The 24415-nt window shown below is 41.8% G+C and overlaps 1 protein-coding gene across 1 annotated transcript; it reads right to left on the bottom strand.

Annotated features, from left to right (window-relative positions):
• Positions 1–24279, bottom strand: Gclm (glutamate-cysteine ligase modifier subunit). Its single transcript, XM_021645006.2, has 7 exons — positions 23793–24279; positions 15057–15122; positions 11532–11616; positions 7990–8049; positions 7078–7280; positions 5128–5242; positions 1–4049 (listed from the first exon to the last, which is right to left on the bottom strand). Exons 1-7 carry the CDS (start codon positions 23916–23918, stop codon positions 3877–3879), a joined length of 828 nt encoding a protein of 275 aa, XP_021500681.1. The 5' UTR covers positions 23919–24279; the 3' UTR covers positions 1–3876.
• Between the last annotated feature and the right edge of the window lie 136 nt (positions 24280–24415).

Genomic DNA, 24415 nt, shown 5'->3' on the forward strand with positions numbered 1-24415 from the left:
TATTTTTCAAGTAACTCAATTTATTTTCAGATCATACTGTTTGAATTTAAATGTTCAAAATCAATGTGATGTTTCAGGATGTTCCCATCATTCAAACAACCCATATAGAAAAACATTAAACTCACATGTCAGTAATATAAACAAAATAAAATTATTTTTAACAATGCCTTGTATTTTGCTTTAGTATACTAGACACATAAGTACAGTTAATTATCGCCAGTTTCTGCTTCCATCAATCTGAAAACTATGAAAATATTGTTACATATTTCTAAAAAAATCAAACTGACACAGTCCATCAATTTTACGATGAAAAGAGGTAATTAATTTTGAAACATTGGAAATCAGTGTTGGAAAAATAGGTTTAGAATCAAAGCTGCTGTATTTGAGAATAAGAACACAAATTGTACAAGCGATTTAAATTCTTTTAAAAACTTCACAATTCTCTATATGTACATTTGGCAGAGGGATGAATTACCAGCCAATATACATCAATGATCATTACATTTCAAAGATTAAAATACTTGGTATGCAGCCTAGAATAAATAGACATATAATTAAGATGAGCCTTAGGAATTTTATCTCTGAAAAGCAAGATCCCAATTTTGGCTACTATTTGGCCCTGACATAGTAAAGTCTGAACTACTAAAGGAAAGTAGACAAAAAAAGCTTTATCTTCCTCCCCCCGCAGAAAACCTGAAATGCCTGTACAATACAGAATGTTGGGTTTCATTTTACATTTATATATTTTAAAAAAATAATTCATACTTAGTTTAAATTTAGATAGTTCAAATTTAACGAGATGCTCTAGGTCCTGGATGTTCCCATCCTTGACACAACCAAATAAAAGCACACAACTCAAATGTCCAGGTGACCAGTTTTCAGGGCTGAACTCTGATCAGCTATTTATGATTCCTGTTCCAAGGCTGGTCATCCTTACATGGACACTATATTAATGTTCTAGCATCAATATGGTCTTCAGGGGCAGGATGTAGTAGCTCTTGGCTTTAAACCCAGCACTCCGGAGAGGCAGAGGCAGGCAAATGTATGAGTCTGAGGCCAACCTGGTTGATGTAACAAGCTCCAGGACAACATACAGACCTTGTCTCAAACAACAACAAAAAGGTCTTCAGAATTTACAGCCCCTGAATCTAGCTTCTGAGAGACCTTGGTCCTGGTGTCACAGGTTCTTTGATGGAAATTCAAGGTAAACTTGTGGAAGTTAGAGAGCACTGCGGAATAAGGTGCAACTTGACTTTGGAAATGTAATGAGCTAAAAATCCTTCCAATGTTTATTTAGCAATCAATTATACACAAAAACCTTTCTACTTTGGGTCACTGCATTCAAATATATCTTCCATACAAACTATTGATAACTTGGCCTTTTAAGCAGTTTACTTGGGGAGTATTTCTGAAGGATATAGATATACATATATTTAGTGTGTGTGTGTTGCACGTGTGTATGTATGTATACCATGTGTGTGACTGGTGCCTCTAGGTCAGAAAAGGACATTGGATACCCTGGGACTGAAGTCAGGGATATATGTGAGCCACTATGTTGGTGCTGGGACCTTCTTCAAGAACAGCAAATGCTCTTAGCCACTGAGCCACCTTTCCAGCCCTCAAAAGACTCATGTTGGGGGTTGGTCTGGTGCTATGCATTCAAATGCTGATTGTAATGCTTTGAGATCCCTGCCACAGGCGTTGTTGTGAAGGTTGTACTATTTCCTCTACTCACGTGAGGACTGTTCACCAATTATCCTTAATGAGCTGTTTAAAAGGCCTAAACCCGGGAAGGGCAGGAGGTAGGTAAAGCTGAGATTTGCAGGCTTGGGGGACAGGAGAGGATCACAGGAGAAAAGGGGTAAGAGGAGGGGAAGGGAAGGGAGAGCCACTGTAGCTTAATGTGAGAGCACATGGCGACAAGGATGGAGGAAGCAGCCCGTTGAAAAAGAAGCAAGGATTTATGGAACTATGGATGGGAGGTAGCCTGGGATGGGGTTGGGACATAAAGGTAGTTTTAGAGGGTCAGTATCTGCCCTGTCTGAGGTGATATTAGGCTGTTATAAAATCTGTTAGGTGACTGTCGTTTACTGATTGTGATTGCAGGTTAGATATACCGCCATGATAATTATAGGCTAATAATAAACATTATTAGACCATACCTTTAAACTAACAGCAACAGACTAATTTTTAAAGGTCATCCAGTAACACAAGGATTTGGAATAAAAACAACAAAATCATTTAAAAATTCTACCCTTGAAAAATTTCTTCTGTACATGATCCCTTCACAAAGTGAACCCTAACTATGCTTCTTTCTCTGTTGAGTGGAAGAGACATTCACAAACAAGCTCTAATTAACAACATCTGGATCCATTAGCAAAAGGGTTAGTTTTTGTTTTTTCACATCATCAAAGAAACCCATCAAAAAAACGTTACCCCCCAACTTGTGTTTTAAAAATAAAAAGGGTGACATTAAACTTTCCCTTCAGAGCAGCTCAGCCAGCTCACTACAGATTTAAGATAAAACATATTTAAAAATTCATGCCACATGAAAACATGTATCCTTGCCAGATTTAAAAGTTAAATTTATATTTAGCATTATATACAATCAATGTGAGTATAGGCTTCCACTTAAAATTCTATAAGCTTTAGTAGGCAAATCAGCTGAATTCACACAATTCTAACTGGGAAAACTATCCAATCAGTAACTACAAAGCCTTACTTAGGAAAAAGGTCTACTGCACTGACTTAACACAGACCTAAGTTGAAAAATTCTGAGCAAAATTTGCTTTACAAAGACCTATGGTTTAAAAGACTGGCATACAATATGCCTTTTAAAGAAAAACTGAAACTGGGTTGCAGACACAGTTATAGATTAAGACCCTTTAGGATGCTGTAAGGACCATAGCTTCTTTACAGTTTTCTGGTTTTTAAGCTAGTATGAAATCAAATGATTCCCTGCCCCCAGCCTTTTCTGGCTTTATTCCCTCCTTGTCAGTAATTCATAGGTACAGAAATCACAAGTTTTCCGATGATTCTTAATCCATCTCTCTAGAGACCACATGCTGAGTGCAACTGACTTAGTGAAGCTTCTCAAATAAGCAGCAACACACTAAGAATGCAGCAAGAGTTCCAAAGAATCTGAAGGTGGCAGAAGCCATTTTTATGAAACTTCCTAACAATAACATTAAGGCTGCAGGCCTCTTTCTCAGATTCACTTTGGCTTGCTTTTGTAAATAAGAGGTGGAAGAAACATGACCCAGAACATATGGTCAAAAAGCACAGCTAGGTTGTAAGCAAGAACACACACAAGACTAAGTTTCCATTCATGGATCAAAGAATGAATTTTATTTACATCACTAGTAGATCCCAGCTGTTATAGTTACTCTGAGATAGATTATTTTGCCAATGACAGAAAAAAAATCTCTTCCAGTATTTAACAATTGTAATTTAATTGCTTAGTTATACAAGTATATAGTAAGAAGCAATTAATGAATCTTGGAAATAAAAAATATGTATATACATCACCCTGATGCCTAGGCCAAAATATATCTAAAAACAAATTTTCTTGATTTCTATTACTCATAAAAATAAGAAAAAATATTGCAAGTATTTTTCTTTATAGACAATTTCCATTAGAAAACAATAGTTTAATGAAAACAAGACAGTGGTTCCTGTGGGTGTGCTGACGCGGAGGTGGGAGAAGTACTCAGAACTTGATAGCACACTGCCAAAACAACTGAGTACATGCCTCAGTGACACTTCTTGTAGGTAATAGCTAGCTTTTTTTACACATCTCAATTTTATCATATGAATTTTTACCTTGTGTTCAAGATAAATATAGGGTCAGCAGCGAGTTGGGAGGCTGCGTTGCAGTTAAGAACCCTTTCTCTTTTTGGCTTGCAAAATGTAGCCTTTTGACTTGATGATTCCTCTGCTTTTCACAATGACTGAGTATCTCAGCAGCCACAGCGGCACCCACTCCTGGGCTTCAATGTCAGGGATGCTTTCTTGAAGAGCTTCTTGGAAAGTTGCCTCAGAGAGCAGTTCTAAAACAGCAACCCCACAGGTTAGGTTTGAAGACAAAAGCTTGTTACTATGTAAGTAAACATTTAAACACAACAGAACTGAATACTGGGCCAGGGGTTAGCTGGTTGGTAGAATACTTGCTGAGAATGCACCTTGTTTACCCCAGGCACATAAACCAGCTCTGATGGCACAAGGCAGGAGGACCAGAAGTTCAGGTCATTCTTGGCTATATAATGACCTCCAAGCCAGCATGGCTGCAGGAGACCCTAACAACAAAATTGAATATAATATATATGTATCCTCTAAACTGAGCCACAATATTTAAAATGGTTTTTTGTTTTTGTTTTTTTTTTTTAAACACATCCCTGTACACTAGCCTCTTCCGTTCCAACTTCTGGTTAGTGGAGATAAAATTTGCAATTTTTGAAGATCTCCTGAGAACTCTAATGTACAACCAGGGAATATACAGAAAATAAATCATCCTAACCGTATTCTTACAGTATTTCTATTACTGTGTATTTCATCAAGGTTTTTTTCCTAGGTATGGGTTCACTTACACCTACACACACACACACACACACACACACACACACACACAAACACACACGAGAGACAGAGAGAATGTTCATACAATATTATATTTAATTACATGGAAAAATATTAATAAGTGCAAAAAAGGGTAACTACATGAGGATTTGAAGTCACTTCATTTAGCTTCCCCATTAGTATACTAGCTACACAGCATAACATATTCGTTATCATTGGCAAAAGGAGATCTAGTTTTTCTATTACTTTTAACTTTTGCTTTGACCACAGCACAATACTTACAGGATCCTGCCAACTGGTTTACCACTCCATCATTACACAGAGACAAATATAAAGGCGTGTATGTTTTAAATTAATATCACAGTACACACTTATAATTAATTTCAACATTTATTGTCTTCTTCTTTTTTAAATTTGTGTGTATGACACTGGGCCATGTGCATGGTAGACACGCATTCTGTCTTTGGCCTGCACCTCCAGCCCACTAAACAAATAGCTTTTGTCTTCCAAAACCTCATGATAAAAGCCTATAAATAAAAATATCAGTCTTACCTTTTGGGTCATTATGAGTCAGTAGCTGTATGTCAAATTGTTTAGCAAATGCAGTCAGATCTGGTGGCATCACACAGCAGGAGGCAAGATTAACTTGATTACTATTTGGTTTTACCTAAATGTGGAAATAAAGAGAACTGTATTAAATTATGTCACACACACACACACACACACACACACACACACACACAAAAAGAAAGTAGAAAGCACTAAGCAACTATTCACAGTAGCTTGGAAACAGAATTAGTCTAGCTGTCCATCAACAGAATGGCTGAAGAAAAAGTCATGAACACAATGGAGTTTTAGTCACCAAAAGGGAAAGAAAACTGATATTGGTTGATAAGTAAATCGTCTTAGAAACTATTACGTGAACTGAAATAAGCCAGACTCAGAAAAGTAACACTGCATGTTTCTCTCAGGTTTTCAATCGAAGACTCTGTGTACATGTACATGTGTGTCTAGGTCATGAAGCTACAAAGAGTAAGGAAGACATCTTGATGAATGAAGAGAGAATGGAACACAATGAGGAGAAAAGGAAGGGGCCACTTGAAAGTGGAGAGAGAATTAATGAGAATTTGGTATAATGACCTATGTATAAAATGCTATACTGAAGCCTACTGCTTTGCATGTTTAGTTAGACAATTAATTTTGTGCCTTTGTACGCATGTGTGTACTGGGGCATGCAGAAGCCAGAGGTTGATATCAGGTGTCTTCCTCAGTCATTTTCTACCGTATTTTTGAGACAGGGACCCTCACTGAACCTTGAACTCACTAATTCAGCTGGATTGGCTGGCCATCCATCAATCCCTAGGGAATCTTCCTATCTCTGCCTTCTCTAGGCCCGGATATCAGAGGCAGGGACTACTGCTTAGGTACTTTTATGTATGCTTTTGTGAATACTAGAAATTGAACTCAGATCCTCAGGCTAATACAGCAAGTACCTTATTAAGCCACTTCCCTGACCCCACTTTTTAGAAGAGAGCAATAAACTTTAGATCATATAACCATATCTGATAATTTTTCATTTATAAAATATTTTTGCCTGACTATCTCTATTAATATATGCCTTTCTAATCCATGTTAGTGATAACAAGGAAAACAGCCTTAGGATGAGAGAAAGATAATACAGAATTACACTATTAATATAAAGACTCAAAATAAAGCCTGCTATAACCATTAGCAATCTAGCCCATCTGCTTCTGAGGCCTATGGTTTTAGCAATAGGGAAACTACCTTCAAGGCAGACACTGACTGTCCAGGTATAAGCTGCGGCTGCTAATCAGGCGTTTAACAAGACTGGTGACTTCAGGAGCTGCACTGGCTAATGGTTATGTACTTCTGAATCACTACGTCTCCTGCTGTTTCTTGGCCACGTACTACTACCCAAGTCAATGAGAGAAAGGACAATGCTTTCTATGGTCTTCCTGGTTGTCATCAATTCTGAAAGGTCTGAGGAAGCAGCCGAAAATGAAATAAAAGGAACAGAGACAAAATACGAAAAGTAAAGGTAACGTGCTGGTTACCTCCCTCATAATTCTGTAGGTTCTTAGAGCAAGAGTGGGGGGATGATGGTTTTATGATACCTTTCCCAATATGAGGTTATCTAGAAACCAAGTGTAAACATCTTTACTTGGCAGAAAAATGTTAACATACATTTCCTTACTTAAGAAATTAGAGGCATAATACACAAAATGTAATATTTTCATCACAGGTAAAACTGAATGAATGGCTTATTTCACTTGCTGTGAAAACACTTAGTGTTTAGTGTTTTCTTTGCTCATTTTAAGTGGATGAATACTCAATTAAACATTAAACAAAAACCCTAAGCTCCTGACACTTTAGATAGAGCCTGTCTCAGAGCTCCCACTTAGAAGTCAGCCCACGGCAAGCATGCACTAGACGCATGATGCTCCACAGCTGTAGCCGTGTCATGATCTGCATGTCCTTTACCTGTGCCCACTGGTACAGCTGCTCCAGCTGTGTCTTGTCTAGATCAGAGGTGCCTATAGCAACTATTTTCTTGCTCTGAACTAAGTTTTCTAGTTCCTCCCAGTAAGGCTGCAAATGCTCCAAGGAAAGATTAACTCCATCTTCAATTGGAGGCGAAGCAATGATCACAGAGTCCAGCTGTGCAACTCCGAGGACTGAACACGCTGATGGAAAGGGAGACACAAAAGGAAAATGTGTTACACACTAAAACCAACCCTCAGTGCCTTCAGCATACCCCACTGAATCCTGTCCGCCGTTAACTTGTCTTCTGAACAACAGATTTTGCGCAGTTTCCTTGTCACTGAGAGTGTTCTTTACTTCCCTGCGCAGCAGACAGTGGGCCTCTGGCCTGCTCTCTTCTCTGAGGTTTTCCCTCCTTTATTTTTAACTAACCGGGTGCTGAAAATGAATCCAAAGTATTTGTATTTTGTTATCTTTTTTAGTATTTCATCTATCATTCAACACTTAAAGAGCTAATAATGATTAACAGGAATTTCTATCCTCAGACATAACATTAACACATTGTTTACATTTCTATCAAACTATCTCTACTTTTAAGTGAAAACTGATTCCATTCAAGTCTTTAAAAATTAGGCTAGAATTTTAAATGGTAAAATTGAAATCAGCTTATTTTCTTTATCTAGATTTGTTATAACTAAGATAATTAAAAACCCATTATTATGAAAAAGTTTGTTTTTTTTTTTTTTTCTCCTAGACAGGGTTTCTCTGTGTAGCTCTTGCAGTCCTGGAACTCATTCTGTAGACCAGGCTGGCCCCAAACTCATAGAGCTCTGCCTGTCTTTGCCTGGAGAATGCTAGGATTAAAGGTGTGCGCCACAACCACCTGGCCGAAAAAGATAAATTTTTGCTTACCCATGTCAACTGCATTTCTGGTTGATGATGAGGAATTCGATCCTACGATGAACAGCTTTGCTGGGTAACAAAGAAAAGGCTGATTATCCTGTGTGTTGTCACCTTATTGTTCATGTGTGTCCACATGTTATCATACACATGTCCACACCTTACTGTGCATGTGTATCCACATCTTATTGTACAGGATTACCAAGATAGGAATTGGTTTTTTAACCTACTTCTGTAATTGCATAGCTTCACTTTAAGACAGACATACTGACATTCACTGTATATTTTAAATTATATGCTAGTTGGCAACATGTCTGTTATTCAAGAATAAAATAAATCCATGCACTATAGAGCAGGGTAGATAAACAGGACCTGAAATTACTTTAAATATCTATTTTTATAAGCTAAGCATAATGGAGAGTTTCATAGACCTTCTATAATAAGACAGATCTAAGAAAGTGTCAAAGTGTGCAATGAGAAGAAAACTGAAAAAAAAGTCTACAATAGAAAGCATGGTATAATGTTTTTAAAGCTCTGGTTGGTTGATTTTCAAAATTTTAAGTTATGTGCCTGTGTGTCATGCGTGAGTGCATGTGTCCTCAAAGGCATCAGATCCCTCTGCAGCTGTAGGTGCAGGAGGATGTGAGCTGCATGGCATGGGTACTGGAAACCAAACTCCAGGCCTGTGTAAGGAGTATGTATGTGCTCTTCCCTGCCGAGCCATCTCTCCAGCCCCATATGGTCAATATTTTGTATGTGTGTCTACGTAGTAGTTATAGTAGTTATTTTAAAGTTTTCTTAGTGACAATGTGCTTTCTTTACAAATGAGGAAGATCAATAAAAGTGCAAAGACCAAAAAAGATAGCAAGCAGTCTTATCACCCAAAGCTTTTATACAATCATTTCTTGGTTTCCCTTCAGTGCTGAGCATGAGACCTGTATGTATGGAGGTAAATAAATCCTGGTCCCCTGACTATGTTTTGAATGTATTTTAAGACGGGGTCTCCTTTTCTAGTCCCGTCTACCTTCCAGCTACAATCCTCCTGCACACCCAATTTTCCTTTCTCATCTTGAGCATTACTCTGCAATCTGACAGGGTGTGGTTCACTAAATGGGCTCCTGCCTACTCAACAGCTATGTTAGTAAATGTTCCAGCTGCAGCTCTAATTTTTGTTACATAAACAACTTGGTCACTTTTTATTCAACTTTATACTGAATCATTTCCCAAAGAAGAGCTGTTAGGTATGTGATTCTGAGTAAAAGGATCGGTGTAGGTCATGGGCCTTCCTCTACTTATCTGCCATCTGCCTTGTCCCAGTGTACCAGACCATCAACAGTGCTCTACGGTGCAGGGTGCACAGCCAGCGAGATCTACACAAACAGAAAATCTGAAAACCTCTGAGACCTGAAACATCTCTAGCTCCATGCAGTCAATCTGTACTAATTTCTTAAAATTTATCAGATATAAAATGTAGCCTCCTGGGATTGTATTATTTGAAATTTCTTTGGTTACTAGGGAAATTTAGTTTCTTTTAATTCTAATATGTATGTGTGTTCATATGCATGTGTAGAGGAAGGTGGCTACGGAGGCCAGAGGGGATGTCAGATCTCCTAGACCAGGGCTCCAGGTGGTTGCGGGGTGCCTGATGTGGGAACTGGGAACCAAGTCAGGCGTTCTGGAAGAACAACATAAGCTCTTTACTCCTGAACCATCTCTCCACCCCAGCAAGTTAATTTTTAATAAAGGAAACTTACACATAAAAGGCTGAAGCTCTGGCTTGACTTAAACTCAACTCTGTATGTGCATACTCATGTAAACCCACTGTCCACTGAGTACATTCAGATTTTTAAATAAATGTGAGAGTAGTGAGACAACAATGACAGAAAACAGTGAGAAACAATGGAAGGAAACAGAAATAACAAACATTTACACAGTGACTAGTGTTCAACAGGTGCAACAAATGTCTCTGTGACCCTGTTTATCTGTCCCCTTTTTTACTACTAGATCTTCCTAGCACGTTCTGGTCCTGGACGTACTCCTGACAGCAGCCGTTACAGCTCCCTTCTCAGATACATCAGTGTTCAATTAGGTCCAGCCTTAGCTCCCACAACACAGCCTGGAAAACCTTCCACGGCTGGGTACAGCTGGGTGATAGAGCATTTGCCTCACGTGTGTGAAGCCCTGGGTTTGATCCTCCTTTCCTTGACTTAAATAAAACCCTCCAACTACTAATCCCTGCTCCCTAAATTTTGCCATGTGGGGTGCACTGAGAAAGAAAAGGAAAGCTTCTTATGGTGAGAATTGTATTCTTATCAAAATTCTCAAACAGTTCCAGGAATAGAGGACAACTTGGAGAACACCGAAGCTACACAAGAATACTGGCTTTCCTTTCCTACACAGCAGTGACGTGAAGTTCACGGAAGAAACAGGTTTTAGAGTCAGGCATACCTTCACAGCCTGTGGGTTCATCAATTCACTGGCTGAAAGACAGCTTTCTTTTTTCTTTTCTTTTAAACTGGTGGGGTCTCATTAAGTTGCCAGGCCAGCTGAAACTTCTGATCCCCCTGTCTCATCCTCCAAGTAGCTGGAACTACTGTGTGTAGCTACACCCAAGTCTATGTTAACTTCCACATTCTTTAACGTCACTGGTATAATGGGGAAAATAGTCCTTCCTGGCACATTTGTTTTGATAACTATATAAGCAAATATAATCATAAAGGGACAGTTCAGTGCTTAGTATAAAACAGGACTCAACAGATGATATTTCGATTGGAATGAAAAGGCCATTCTTATCTCATTATCCCATCATACAACTCCATATCAACATGTTAATAAATAATAGCTACCCATTAAAGCTTTGTGGCTAGTACTGCCCTAGCTATGTGCCTCTTTTGTTAGTTCAACCATATTATTAAAAAAAAACCTGTGAAATAATTGTATCCTGTTATGGAGATTGAGGCTCAGAGGGGCTGAACACTTGCTAACCCTAGAGTATTCTAGTCAGTAGTCTCCACATCCAGGAACCTGAATTTAGGTAAACTCGGGATTTTAACGACTCTGCTATGCTGTCTGTAAACTGAGGGCAGATACTGGTAACTTTCACTGCTGCTTCTGAAATGCAGCAGTCACTGACATATGCTGCCGTACAGAATACTAATATTCCCTGTCTCTCTGTCCACGTGGCTTGTTGCCTTCTGCACTCCTGGCCCCTGCTTACCAGCACCCCAGCAAGGGAGGATTTATCTTGGTTTGCATACACACTGCTCCTGACTGCTCCTTTATCCTCTCTGCTTCTTCCACTTTCTATTGCCAAGTAAACACAAATCACATGAGGAACAGTAAGTCAAAGTTTCATCGTGACTTACTTTCAACACTCAGCTCTGACGTCCTGTAACTCCCTCCTCAGATCCGACATTAGAATTATGTTACAGTCTGTTTTCCACATTAGTGACAGAGTCATTTACTGTCAGAAGGAAGGATTTACTCTCATGTGTGTGTACCCCATGCCCCCACCCCACAGGCACGGGAAAGTGACTGTAAAGGGCGGAGCTTACCAGAAACTTTCATTTCTTCTCTTTCATCAGGGTTTATCTTCTCGACTGCATGGGACACGGTGCATTCCAAGACATCTGGAAACTCCTGCAGGAAACACAACATACAATGGACATAAAATTAGCACTGTTGACTGTAAAGTTTCTTATTGTCCTAAGCACTTCAGAAGCAAAGAACTCAGAGGACAAGATTCTTTGCGAGGTCTATTGGACTTGACAGGCTTAGTACACATATAAAGGTTAAATGTGTATGTGTATGTTTCTATTTTCTGGAGAAAAAAGTTTCATTTTGACCAAGTATTCAAAAGAATTCAAGACCAAACAAACAAACAAACAAACACAGAGAAACAAAGGAGGAGCTTTAAGTTATGTGAGGCCTTCAAATCAATGAAAATTATGTATTTTGAGTAATGACATGTTCAAACCTTCTATCTTAATTATCAACAGTCTTAGTTACTGTTCTATTGCTATGAAGAGCCACCATGGCCAAGGCATTGCTTATAAAAGCAAGCATTTAACTGGGGGCTTGCTTACGGTTTTAGAGGTTATCCACGGTTATCATGTAAGAAGGCAGACAAGCATGGCACTGGAGCAGTAGCTGAAAGCTCTACATCCTGATCTACAGGCAACAAGCAAAGAGACAGACTGCGTCTGGCTTGGGCTTTAGAAACCTCCACGCCCACTCCCAGTGACACACCTCCTCCAACAAGGCCGTACTTCCTTAATCCTTCCCAGCAAACTATGAGACTGTGCTATACCGAAGATTGTATTCTTACTTGAACAAATTAAAACACTTCCTAATAGTAGGCAGCTACTGATTTAGCAAATGCTTTTTTCTCAGTACCTGTCCACCAGAAGCAATTTGCTTTCAGTTCGGAAGGCCTGCAGTATATCTTTCCACATTTACCTCAAGGATACATTAACTCTCCAACCCTGTGTTATAAGTTAGTTAGAAGGGATCTTGATTGCCTGTCTCTTCCACAAAATAATACAATGATTCAACATTCTGGTGACATGCTGACTGGATCAAGTGAGCAGGAGGTAGCAACCATTCTGGACTTGTTGGTAGCATATATGTACATCAGAAGATGGGAAATAAACCCAACCAAAATTCAAGGGTTTTCTACCTCAGTGAAATTCTTAGGAGTCCAGTGGTATGGGGCACGCACAGATAGTCCTTTTAAAGTGAAGAATACGTTACTGCACCTGGCCCTCCCATCACCAAGAGAGAAGCACAACATTTTGGATTTTAAGGACATTACATTACTCATTTGAGCGTGTGACTTTGGTCCATATACTAAGTGACAAGGAAAGCTGCATGAGTGTAGCCTGGAACAGAAGAAGGACCTGTTAGAAAACAGGTCCAGGCTGCTCTAACACTTGGACCACATGCTCCACAGACCCAATGGTACTTGAGGTGTCAGTGGCAGGTAGGGATGTTATTTGGAGACTTTAGCAGGACCCTGCAAGTGAACAACGAAGGAAATCCTTGGGATTTTGGAATAAGGTTCTATCATCATCTGCAGACAACTGTTCTCCCTCAGGGAGATGGCTCTTGGCCTGCTTTGAACCTTAGTAGTAACTGAACGTTTTACAATGGGCCCCCAGGTTACCATGTGACCTGAGCTGCCCATCATGAGCTTAGTATTATCTGACCCACCAAACCATAGAGTAGGACATGCACCGCAGCAATCCATTTTCAGATGGAGTAGCATATACATGGTGGGTTCCAAGCAGGCCCTGATGGCACAAGCAAGTACACAGAGAAGTTGCCCAAATGTCTATAGTTTTTACTCCTGTTACAATGCCTTCTGCTCTCAAGCATAGACCTGTGGGCTCATGCGATGGGCCCTATGATGAATTGACAGGAAGAGAGAGAAACACTGTGCCTGGCATGGGCTTCTGAAACCTCCAAGCACACTCCCCAGTGACAGACCTCATCCAACAGGCCACACCTCCTAATCCTTCCCAGCAAACATGAGCTATGAGGGGCTTTTCTCATTCAAACCAATACATCAACTTAAAAACAAACAAACAAACCATCTTATCACTCTTTTGTATTTCAAGGTCTTCAAGCTTTGATCTGTTAGGGTAACATAGCTTCTTTCCCCTCAATAGATCTTTTCCTAAAAAGAGCAATGTAGGTTCACAGCAATACGAACAGGAAGAATGCAGAGTTCCCTTTACCCTGCTCTCACACATACTTTGCCTGCCCCACTATCAACATCCCATCAGAGAGCTTCATCTGTAATCACTTAGAATGCACCCTTTCCAGATTGGCTTCTTCCACTTGGTGATGCACATTTCAGGCTCCTTCATGTCTCTTCTGGCTTGAGAGCTCACTGCTTTTCAAAACTCAGTAAAATATCATTGCCTGGATGCACCAGTTTTAATATCCATTTGCTATCTAAGAGCATTTAAGTTACTTCAAACTTGTCAAAGTTACTCCAAACTGGCACAAAGTATTGTATGCATAAATACTCAAGTCATTTGAGCAGGTAACAATGCGGAAGACTGCTAGACCATTTGACAGTAATATATTGTTTTGTAATTGTAAATATTTTATGTTAAAATAGTTATTGAGTTTAATTTTTAAAAAGCAGGGGCCATTCAATAAATAATATGTTAGGATAATGACAAAAGGATAAAATAATAAGAATGATAAAAGGATAGTATTTATCAGTCAGAAACAGACTGCATGAGATTTAACAAAGCAATGATATCTTCCTTGTGGCTCCTGCATACATTACAACAAGCACAAATCAATACAAAGTGTTGACAAAGTCAGGCACAGAGAGAAGAATGGTTATGTCACATCAACAGAAAACAACCAATTTCTGTACAGCAGCTACAAGTTAAAAACAGTATGCCCAAAGGACCCAGTATTTCCAGCATATATTCTTTGTTTGAAACAGGGTCTTACGATGTAGCCAGGCTACCTTGGAACTTTTGCTGTAGCCAGGCTAGCTTCAAACTCTATCCTCTTGCCTCAAGCTTCCGAAGGGCTGGGATTACAGGCATGTCCCATGATGCCTGGTTGCTCTTCCATACTTTTAAAGTAGTATATGACCAAACAGGAGCCTTTGTCTGTTGGATTTCAGAGTGTCTACAGACAGTTAACTGTGCCCGTTAACTTTTTTTGAAAATAGCCACCTACTCGCATTTACTCAAGTATAGTTACTTCATGAGAAACTGACATTTAAAAAGTTGTTCCTACCTGTTTTACTGGAGTGATACTTTACCAAAGCAACCTAAGGCTGATAATCATTCTTATACTAGACCAAATAGTAACTGGAACAAAACACTGGTGGCTGAGGAAATTGTGGTGGGAGCAGAGCAGGAGGAAACTATATGAGGAATGACTAGAGACCAGATATTCTGCTCGATCCTACTAGACCAGACCACCATTTCAGCAAAAGAGCCACAGAGCTTTTTGGCCAAGCGCCTGCTGGGCTTCACTCAGTAAATGGAAAGTTAACTTTACATCTGCTTAGGCCTGCAGGATTTCTGCATTCACATTCCACTTACCCTGACCAAATCAGGGCTGATTTGGGAACTCCACTCATTCAAGGTCTTTTGGATACAGTCTCGAAGCTGTAGAAAGAAGCATTTCAAAGTTAATCAACAGTTCTTAAAACCTAGCACTTCAGTAAAGACACATCAGTAAGTGAAGGCGAAGGGGCAGTAACAGAAAATGCTGCACAAGCCCAGTTTATTCTGTAAGGCTTGTTTCTACACTATAAAAGCAAACCTTACTTTGTGTTAGTCTTAATTCCTTTTTGGTTTGTTGGTTGAGACAGAGTCTCTCTACATAGCCCTGTCTGTCCTGGAATTCACTTGGCAGGCCAGGTTGGCCTCAAGCTCAGAGATCCACCTGCCTGTACCTCCTGAATGCTTCATTAAAGGCAGGCACCACCATACCTGGCCCTCAATTCATTCTTGCTGAAAGTGATAGTCTAGTTATTCTGATGGTGATTTTGTATCAATAAAACTTTAAGGCAACTAAAGTCTTCACAAAGAAACAAAAGATCATTTCAAGAATATGGTTATAAAAGAACTTAGGCCAGGTCGTAGTGGCACAAAGCTGTAATTCCAACATCCAGAAGGTGGAAGAAGGAACATTGCAAGTTCTGAGCTAAGACCTAAGCATGGAGAGTCGGAACAGAGTTCACATAAATCACTATGTCACTATGCGACATTCCTCCAAGCAAGCAAGCAAACGTAATGGGGGAGGCTCATTAGCGCCTGCAGAAGACCTGGGCTCGCGTAATGGGGGAAGGCTCATTAGCGCCTGCAGAAGACCTGGGCTCGCGTAATGGGGGAGGCTCATTAGCGCCTGCAGAAGACCTGGGCTCAGTGGCGCCCTGACATATTCACAAGTGAAACACTCAGACACATGTTTTAAAATGTCAATGCTAATAAACATTCCAAGTAACGGCTATAGAACTGTATAGTGTGAAAACCATCAGCATGGCTCATGACAACTTAATGACGACCCATAAGTCATTTCCTAATACACACAGTACATTTCTTACCTTATCTTCAGTGTTTTTGAAATAAAATATTCTTATACTAACATCATTGTATGTAATAAATTAAAATGTGCATTTGTATTTATCTCAATGTCAGTGATAGTGGTCTCATGTAAGACGCATACTTACTGAATGAAGACCTACATATACATATCAGAAAAAAATTTAAAAATGCTATTTATCACTATCTATCAAGCATGCTAGTGGCTACTATTCTATTAGGGGAAATACACCATTTTAGTACTCACTAAACTTTTTTTTATTAAGTTGTTTATTAGATGTATTCATTTGATTCTATGTGTGTTTTGTCTGCGTGCATGTATGAACACCATGTATGTGCCTGGTGCCCAGAGAGAAGCAGCATTAGATCCTCTGGAACTGGAATTACAAATGGCTGTGAGCCACCAAGTCAGTGCTGGAAATCAAACCTAGTCCTCTGCAAGAGCAACAAGTGCTTTTAACTGCTGAGCCATCTCTCCAACCCCTCACAAACTCATTAAAAAACAACAAAACAAAACAAGAACTCCATTACATTGTTTTACTGTGTGTTGGTAGTGGAAGGACAGCTTTCAAGAATCAATTCTCTCTGATGTTACAGGTCTCAGGGATCAAGCTCCAGTTGTTCTGCCTGGAGGCAAGTGCCTGCTTGAGCCATCTTAATAGTCTGACCCTAAACTTATTTTTGATCACTAATTAACCAACTCTGGCAGCTATAAATCACTGCTTTAAAGAAAACTAAGGACACAGTGGTTCACAGTCTGTGGGCAAGCAATGAAAAAAAGAAATGAGTAACAGAAAGGCCCTGAGTTGCAAAAGCATTTTCTTTCTTTCTTTCTTTTTTTGGTTTTATTTTTTGTTTTGGTTTTTCGAGACAGGGTTTCTCTGTGTAGCCTTGGCTGTCCTGGACTCACTTTGTAGACTAGGCTGGCCTGGAACTCAGAGAGTGGCCTGCCTCTACCTCCTTGAGTGCTGAGATTACAGGAGTGCACCACTGCATGGAGCTCAAGAATTTTCTTAACAGCAGTAAGGGACTACATTTTTAACTCACTACCTTAACTATGACTGCTTATGATAAAGATTGATACATGCATTTTAACAGTTCTTAGTACAGGTAATGACAATGGGCAAGAGGGCACCCATTCAAGGAAGCAGAGACTCGATCTACAGCAGTACTTTATGTGCACCCACAATAACTCATCTGGATTCAAGTTACAAGATCTGCATTGTTATGCAAAGCATAAATAAATTAAACTGTGGTCAGATGAAAATCACAAGTCAATATTTTTTTTTGTTTTTTATTCTTTTGTAAGTTTTTGTAAGTTTTGTAAGTTTTTGTAAGTTTTTAGGTTACAAAGAATTAAGTTTCATTATTGTGTTTTTCAAAGCAAAATTTGTATCCGTTGTTTCTTTCCTCCTTATATCCTATTCCTCTCCATCAGTCCTCAATTTCTCTCCATTTTCTGATACACATGACCTTTTCTCTCTTCTCAGCACCTCTTGCCGCCATCACGGCCATCTAGTTTCATGGTCTATTCATTCTCATAACACCTTCTTTACACGATGTATGTATGTCAATAAGTCAACATTCTCTTATAAACTAGTAAATGTTGAAGCAGCAGGACTGAGGCTAACAGTTCTATGAGCAGTACTTTAGCTCAAATCTTGCAAATATTCTAAGGTCTTTTCCTCTGGGAAGATGACTAGTTTACATATTAGGGCTCTGCTGGTGAATTCCTCAATCCAAGCAGATAAGTTTATCTTCAAAGTAGGGTTCCCTTTTCTGAAACCATTTCTTTAATCAATCTTGGATTCTGGACAGATTACAGAAAATTTCCAAAGTTAACTGCTTGAGATATCCATGAGATTTACCATTAGCACAATGATTTCTAATCTTATAAATACCTATAGTGCCTGAATAGTCACATTGCATTTTTGGTTTCCTATTCTCTCCGTTTTTTAGGGTACTCATACAATATCACTAAAGATAAATATCACCACAATCCAGCCAGGCATTAGATCTGGAATTATGTAACAACTTTAAAAAACTACTGCACACAGAGCGGTGGTAGCACACGCCTTTAATCCCAGCACTTAGGAGGCAGAGCCAGCTGATCTCGAGGCAAGGTCAACACTAGTAAGTTCCAGGTGAGCCAGGGCTACAGAGAAACTCTGTCTCAAAAGAATGAACAAAAAACAATAGAAACTAGCCCACAATTTAATTGGTCAAACATCCACCATGCATGTCCTTTGGTGGGGGGCAGTTCCTAGGCTGGCCCCCACTGCTTTTACTTCCCAAACACAGTGATTATACGTGAGCACCACCAAGCTTGATTTTCCTGTCCAACTTTTGACTTTGCAACACTACAGTGCTGTCATTTACCAAGGTCAAGGCTCCAGAATCACACAGCAGAGTTACAAATAAATGTTTTAAGTATATTTACAGTTTTGAGTTGGGCCACATATGTTTAGGGAGCTGGGGGGATGGTTGGTTCCTCTTCTAAAAGACCCCGGTTCGATTCCCAGCGCCCACGTGGCAGCTCACAGCCATCTGTAACTCCAGTCTCAGGGAATCTAACACCCTCTTCTGGCCTCCACAGGCATCAGACATACATGTGGTGTACAGGACATATTAATAGGCTAAACATCCGCACAAAAAATAAAATGAAAACATGTAATTGAACTCCACCAACATGTAAATTTGCTATTATTATAGCAATTTTTTCCCTCTTTTCCATGGATTCTCCTAGGTGGACCAGCCACTAACAATGAATGCAAACTTTGCGCTTTCTATGAGGAATACATGGCCGCAGAGTTACTGTCAATGACCGGAGTAAGGAGTGGAAGGTGATGTGGTCTGTCAGTGATGGGAATGGCAAATGAGTCTTTTGTGAAGCATGTTGTCTTGACACACGGCAGCATGTACCTGCACGGGGCATTCTTACTATAGACCTAGTTCAAGAGGAACTACAGTGAAAAAGTGAAAGTGTTTGGGATGCATTCTGCATGTCAATCTGAGTGTTCTCAACTTGGTAAATAATAATATCGAGAAATGTATTCCCGGAAATGTATGCCAGATACTGCCGTGCCTCGCCAGCTGGAACCCAGACAGCTGGTAGGAGCCTCGAACTTTTAGTCCCTCTGCAGAGGATGATGTCCACCAACAGGCTGTCATAAAGCCCTTTAACAAGGAAGACAGAAGCACCCAAGACTCCATGTGTCCTGCAACATAACCAACAACATAGTGCTCTGAAGAAACAATGTATTAAGAAAAACAAGGAGGGGGCTGCAGAATTTTGGCCAAGGGAGTGAAGGAAGCCAAAGAATGCCAGACTGGCAGCTCAGAGCTGCCACAGGCTGTCCTGCTGAGAGCTGCTTCTTGAGTCTCAACAGAAATCAGAATCTCTGAGTCTCCCTCTCTAGCCCATCTCCTTTGTGTCAGCCACTGACCCACAGAAATACTTTTCTCCCAGGGCCCCAGAGGCCACACTGGGTTGAGACTCAGGTAAGAGTCTCCAGCTTCTCCTTCAGCTCCTCCACTCTACTCTGTAAACGTCCTTCAGTCCTGTCTGCCTGCAGAAGCCTTTTCTTGGCAAGGACCCAGGACACACCTAGCTCTCTGTTGCTCCTCTCAGCCTTCCCTCCTAGCCCGTCATCATTCCTTTCCAGCAGTTCTCAATATGTGGGTCCAGACTCTGTGGGGGGGGGAGTCTAACTGCCCTTTCACAGGGGTTAGGGTTTCACCTAAGACCATCTGCATATCAAATATTTATTATCCAAGACAGTGACAAAATTACAGTTGTGAAGTAGCAACAAAAATAATTTTATGATTTGGGGGTCACCACAACATGGAGAACTGTATTAAGGGCTCACAGCATTAAGAAGGTTGAGAACCAATGTGCCACACACCAATCCACAGAAACACTCTCTCAAAGAGACTTCACTGCCACCACACTGTGCTTAAGGATCCAGAGGACGCAACAGCAACCAAGGAACAAAACATATACCCCCCAAAGGACGGATAACTACACCAAGAAATACCTCAAACATCCTAACTCTAGATGCCTAGATCCCAGTGCAAAAAGACAAGCATGAACAGCAAAGAGGATATGGCTCCTCCAGAAGCCAGCAACTCTACTGCAAAAGGCCCTGAGAAAAGTAATCTGTTGAAGCACAAAGACTTAAAAATAGTAACTGTTCAAGAACCTTAAACAGGGTATGAATATATGCCTTAATGACAACTGTGAAAATACAGTTGAATGAAATAGTGAAAACAGTTCAGGATACGAAAGAAGAGGTTAGCAGAGAACCAGAACCACTCAAGAAAACCCAAACTAAAATAAAACTCAAAATGAAAAACTTAGGCTATCAAACAAAAATCTCAGAGATCAGTGCCTTGTTCAACTTAGGACAGAGTAGCTGCTTCTGACAGTTGGTGGACTAACACTGGGACTGAACTGGACGATGTTTAGAGAGTGAAAGACTTTGGAGCACACAGCCCTAAATGTGATGTCTTCATCAACCCCCTCCTCAAAGCACAGGGATCTATGCAGAAGAGGAGGGAGAAAGATTGTAGGAGCCAGAGGTGACAGATGACTCCAAGGAAGCAGTGCCCTCCAGACATAGCAGGGCTGAAACACGTATGGGCTCCCGGAGACTGTGGCCCCACACACAAGATTTGCACAGGCTCAAGCCAGATGGGTTCCTAGCACTGAGCGAGGACAGTGAACTCAAGTTCCCACCCCAACTTTGACGTTATCTACAATTGATACCGACTGGTAAGGGGGAAAAAAAGTCCACTTTCTCCAGTGGAGTGTCAGTGGGTAAATCAATCATACTCCGGGGCAGGCCCCAGGCCTAGAAGTAGCCGGGCAACACAAAGCAAACTCCATGGCTTTTCTGTGGACTTTTTGTTTTGCTTTGTCTTGTTATGTTTTGTCTTACTGGTCTTCTGCTTGTTCATTTTGAGGTTTTGTGGGGTTTCTGGCTTTTTTGAAAGTGAGAGAACATAAAATTAGATGGGTAGGGAGATGGGGAGGGCTTGAGAGGAATCACAGAAGAGGAAATATGATAAAAATACATTGTATAAAAAAATAAATAAATTTTTAAAATAAAACAATAACAATCTGTAAGTAAAAAAAAATGACCAGGCCTTGGGAAAAAAAAGTGTTTATTTTTGTTTTGTTTTCCAACTTCCTTATTCTGTTCAGTGAAGTTGTACAGTTTCAAATAGCACATCCCACTTTGATCTCTGGGTGTTAGAAAATTCTTCATGCAGAGGCTGAGGAGATGACTCAGGTGGTGAAGTGCCGGCCACATAAACTGAGGACCTGAATCCAGATCCCAGCACCTAGATAAAAGCCAGGCATGGTGCTGGGACAGGAGGGAGCAGACACAGGCTACTCTAGCCGATCCCTGACCTCTGGTCAGTGAGACACCCTGCCTAAAAAACAAGATAGAGGATAACAGAGGAAAATATCAGACACCAACCTCTGGCCTCTGAACTCACACAGAAGACAGTTCTTTATGTAGAGACAGAACACCCCCACTGCATTCCAACTAATCTGCTCTGGGGTCCTCACAATATGCTGACATATTTGGGGGCTTTTCCTCAATATTTTCTAGTTTTAGTTTTCATCCTACTCATGAAATACGCTGAAAAAAAACCACTACCAACCATAACTAATTCTGTGAACAACATTTTTCAAACTGTGCACATTACTGCATTTAAAAACCAATTCTTAAAGAGCTGAAGAGATAGCTCAGTGGTTAAGAGTAGCTACAGCTATCACAGAGGACTCAAATTTGAGTCTCAGCACCCACAAGGCTGCTCCCAACCCCCTGTAATTCCCACTCCAAGGGGAACTGACATACATGCACATACTCATATACACACATACATAATTAAAAAGTCAATTATATTTTTATTTTATGTCCTGGAACTTGCTCTGTAGACTACGCAGGCTGGCCTGGAACTCAGAGCTCTCCTGCCTCTGCCTCCCTAGTGCTGGCATCAAAAGCATGCACCACCACACCCAGCTCAAAAAAGTCAATTTTTACAAAGCGCAACAGGATAGGAAAAATGTCTACCACACAGTATGCAATGGTTAATAACATCTTTTTAATGCAACCTGCTTCTAATATGTTGATGCACACACATAATCAGATACCTCTGGACTGAATGAACAAAATGAATTCTTTTCAGTCAAAAAACTTTGAAAGCCTCTCTGAGGATGGCTGAGGGATGCACTGAAATTCTCAAAGAATTAATAAAACATTAAAAAGGAAACGCTGAGAGCCACTCAAGTGTGTTGTGGTGAGATAAGGTTGGAGAACGCTTCACCCAGTACTCTTGTCAAAATGCTGCACTGAACACAGCGCTGGGCGGAACTAAGGCTCTCTGGACCAAAGTGCTGTGACACCTTTGGGAGAAACAGGGGAAGTGGGCAGTTTAAATGCGCAAACCTAGCTGGAACCTGAACGCAGGCTAGGGACTCAGGTTCCTAAATCTGACCGGCGCAGGCTCTCAATTTACCATTAGGATTCCAGGTGCTGCTGGTATAGTCTGCCTCATGAAAAGATCAGAGGCTTGTCTCTGACCACAGAGGCTCACGTTACCATATGACATAACTTAGAAAAGGTACTCCTTAATCAGGATTTGTTTACCTTTCTGACAATCCAGTTGATAAAAAGAAAAGCCTGTGAGCCGAGTATTTTCATACAGCATTCTTTTACTTACCACAACTTGATGGGAGGGTATATTATTCAAGGTTAAAGCTATGGACAGGAAAGGGATCTCAAAACCATATAAATGTAAAGAGTTTCTAGTTACCCTATTCATTTTTTGAGACAGGGCCTCTCCCATTGTAAGTCAGGCTGGCCTTGAATCCCACGTTCTATTGCCTCGGCTTACAGGGTCTGGGTACCGGCGCACCAGCACGTCCAGCTTATTATTTCTGGCACATAATAATCGCACATCTGTTCCGTTTACGCGGTAAACGTGTTCCACTTTACCAATATGCCTCTGCGATTAGCTGCACAGTCCGTGGAGAACTACCGACTGAGAAATGGGCCATTAACACAAAGGTAACACGTTTTTAATTCCAGCTGAACCTCTGTCACTTCTAACTAGTGACTAGGTTTTTTTTTTTTTTTTTTTTCTGTTGTTTGTTTTTTGAGATGCGGGTTGAGAAAGGGTAGCCCTGGCTGTGCTGGAGTTCTCCATCTAGACCAGGTTGGCCAAGAACTCAGAAATCCTCCAGAGGCCTCTGTGCCTCTGCCTCCCCCAAGGGCTGGGATTAAAAGCGTGCGCCACCATGGTTAGTTTGGAAGTAAATAAAATGTTAACTTCCAGTAAGTACTTGGCCCCCAAATCTAAATTCAGCACAACGGAGAAACCAATGTCAACAGCATCCAAGTTAAGAAGCACCACTATCAAGTTCATCCACCAAGCCAATATTCCTTTCACCTGGCTAGGGGAGGACCCAGCGCTGCAGTGGCTCTGTCCAACTTCCCCAGCAGCGCAGGGGATCCCCGTGAGCTAGAGAGCTGTGCGACCAACTCTGAGGCCGGCGCTGGCACCCCTCGCCGGGATCCGCACCCAGCTCACCGCGATCGCTCCGGAGACAGCCTCCGGGGACGGCCCGAGCCCTGTCCCGCTCGTCCCCCTACCGGCCCGCAGTGGTGGTGGGGGGGGGACGACCCGCGAGGCCACCCGCGGCCCCACCGTGCTCACCTCCTCGCTGTGCGTGGACGGGCACTTCTTCCGCAGGCGGCCCCAGTTGAGCAGGTTCCCGGTCTGCAGGTGCAGGGTGCTGGCCCGCGCCAGGAGCGCCCCGGCCGCGCGGCTGTCGGTGCCCATGGCAGCAGCCGCCCGGAGCGGGGACCGAAGGGGGGCGACGGGGACGCGGAGAGCGGGCGGGAAGAGCGGCGGGCCCCCTCGCAGGGCGCGGCGGTGCCCCAGGCCCCGCAGGCGAGCGCGAGGCCGCCGACTCCGCGCGGCCGCAGCCCGGTGTGCGCTCGGGGGCCCCGAGGAGGCCGGGCGGTGACCGGGAGGCGGGCCCGGAGGGAGGCGCCGGCGCGGACGGCCGCTGCGGCTTCTGCGGGCGCCCGGTCGAGCGGCCAGAGAGACGACCGAGTCGTTTCCTGGAAGACAATGACTAAGCAGAAACCGCACTCGAGAAAGTGCTTCGTAACCGTTACTCGTCCCGCGGCCGGGCCAGGGGCGGGGCGGGAGGGCCGGCGGGGCGCAGGCCCGCGGGTGACTGGCCCTCGGCCTGCGGCGGGCGTGGCGCCGGGCGGCGGGGCGCGGGCGGCGCCGCGGGGAGCGCAGCGCGCGGAGGGGCGCCCCCTGCCGGC

The sequence above is a fragment of the Meriones unguiculatus genome, chromosome 10 (genome assembly GCF_030254825.1).
Source record: "Meriones unguiculatus strain TT.TT164.6M chromosome 10, Bangor_MerUng_6.1, whole genome shotgun sequence".
NCBI lineage: Eukaryota > Metazoa > Chordata > Mammalia > Rodentia > Muridae > Meriones > Meriones unguiculatus.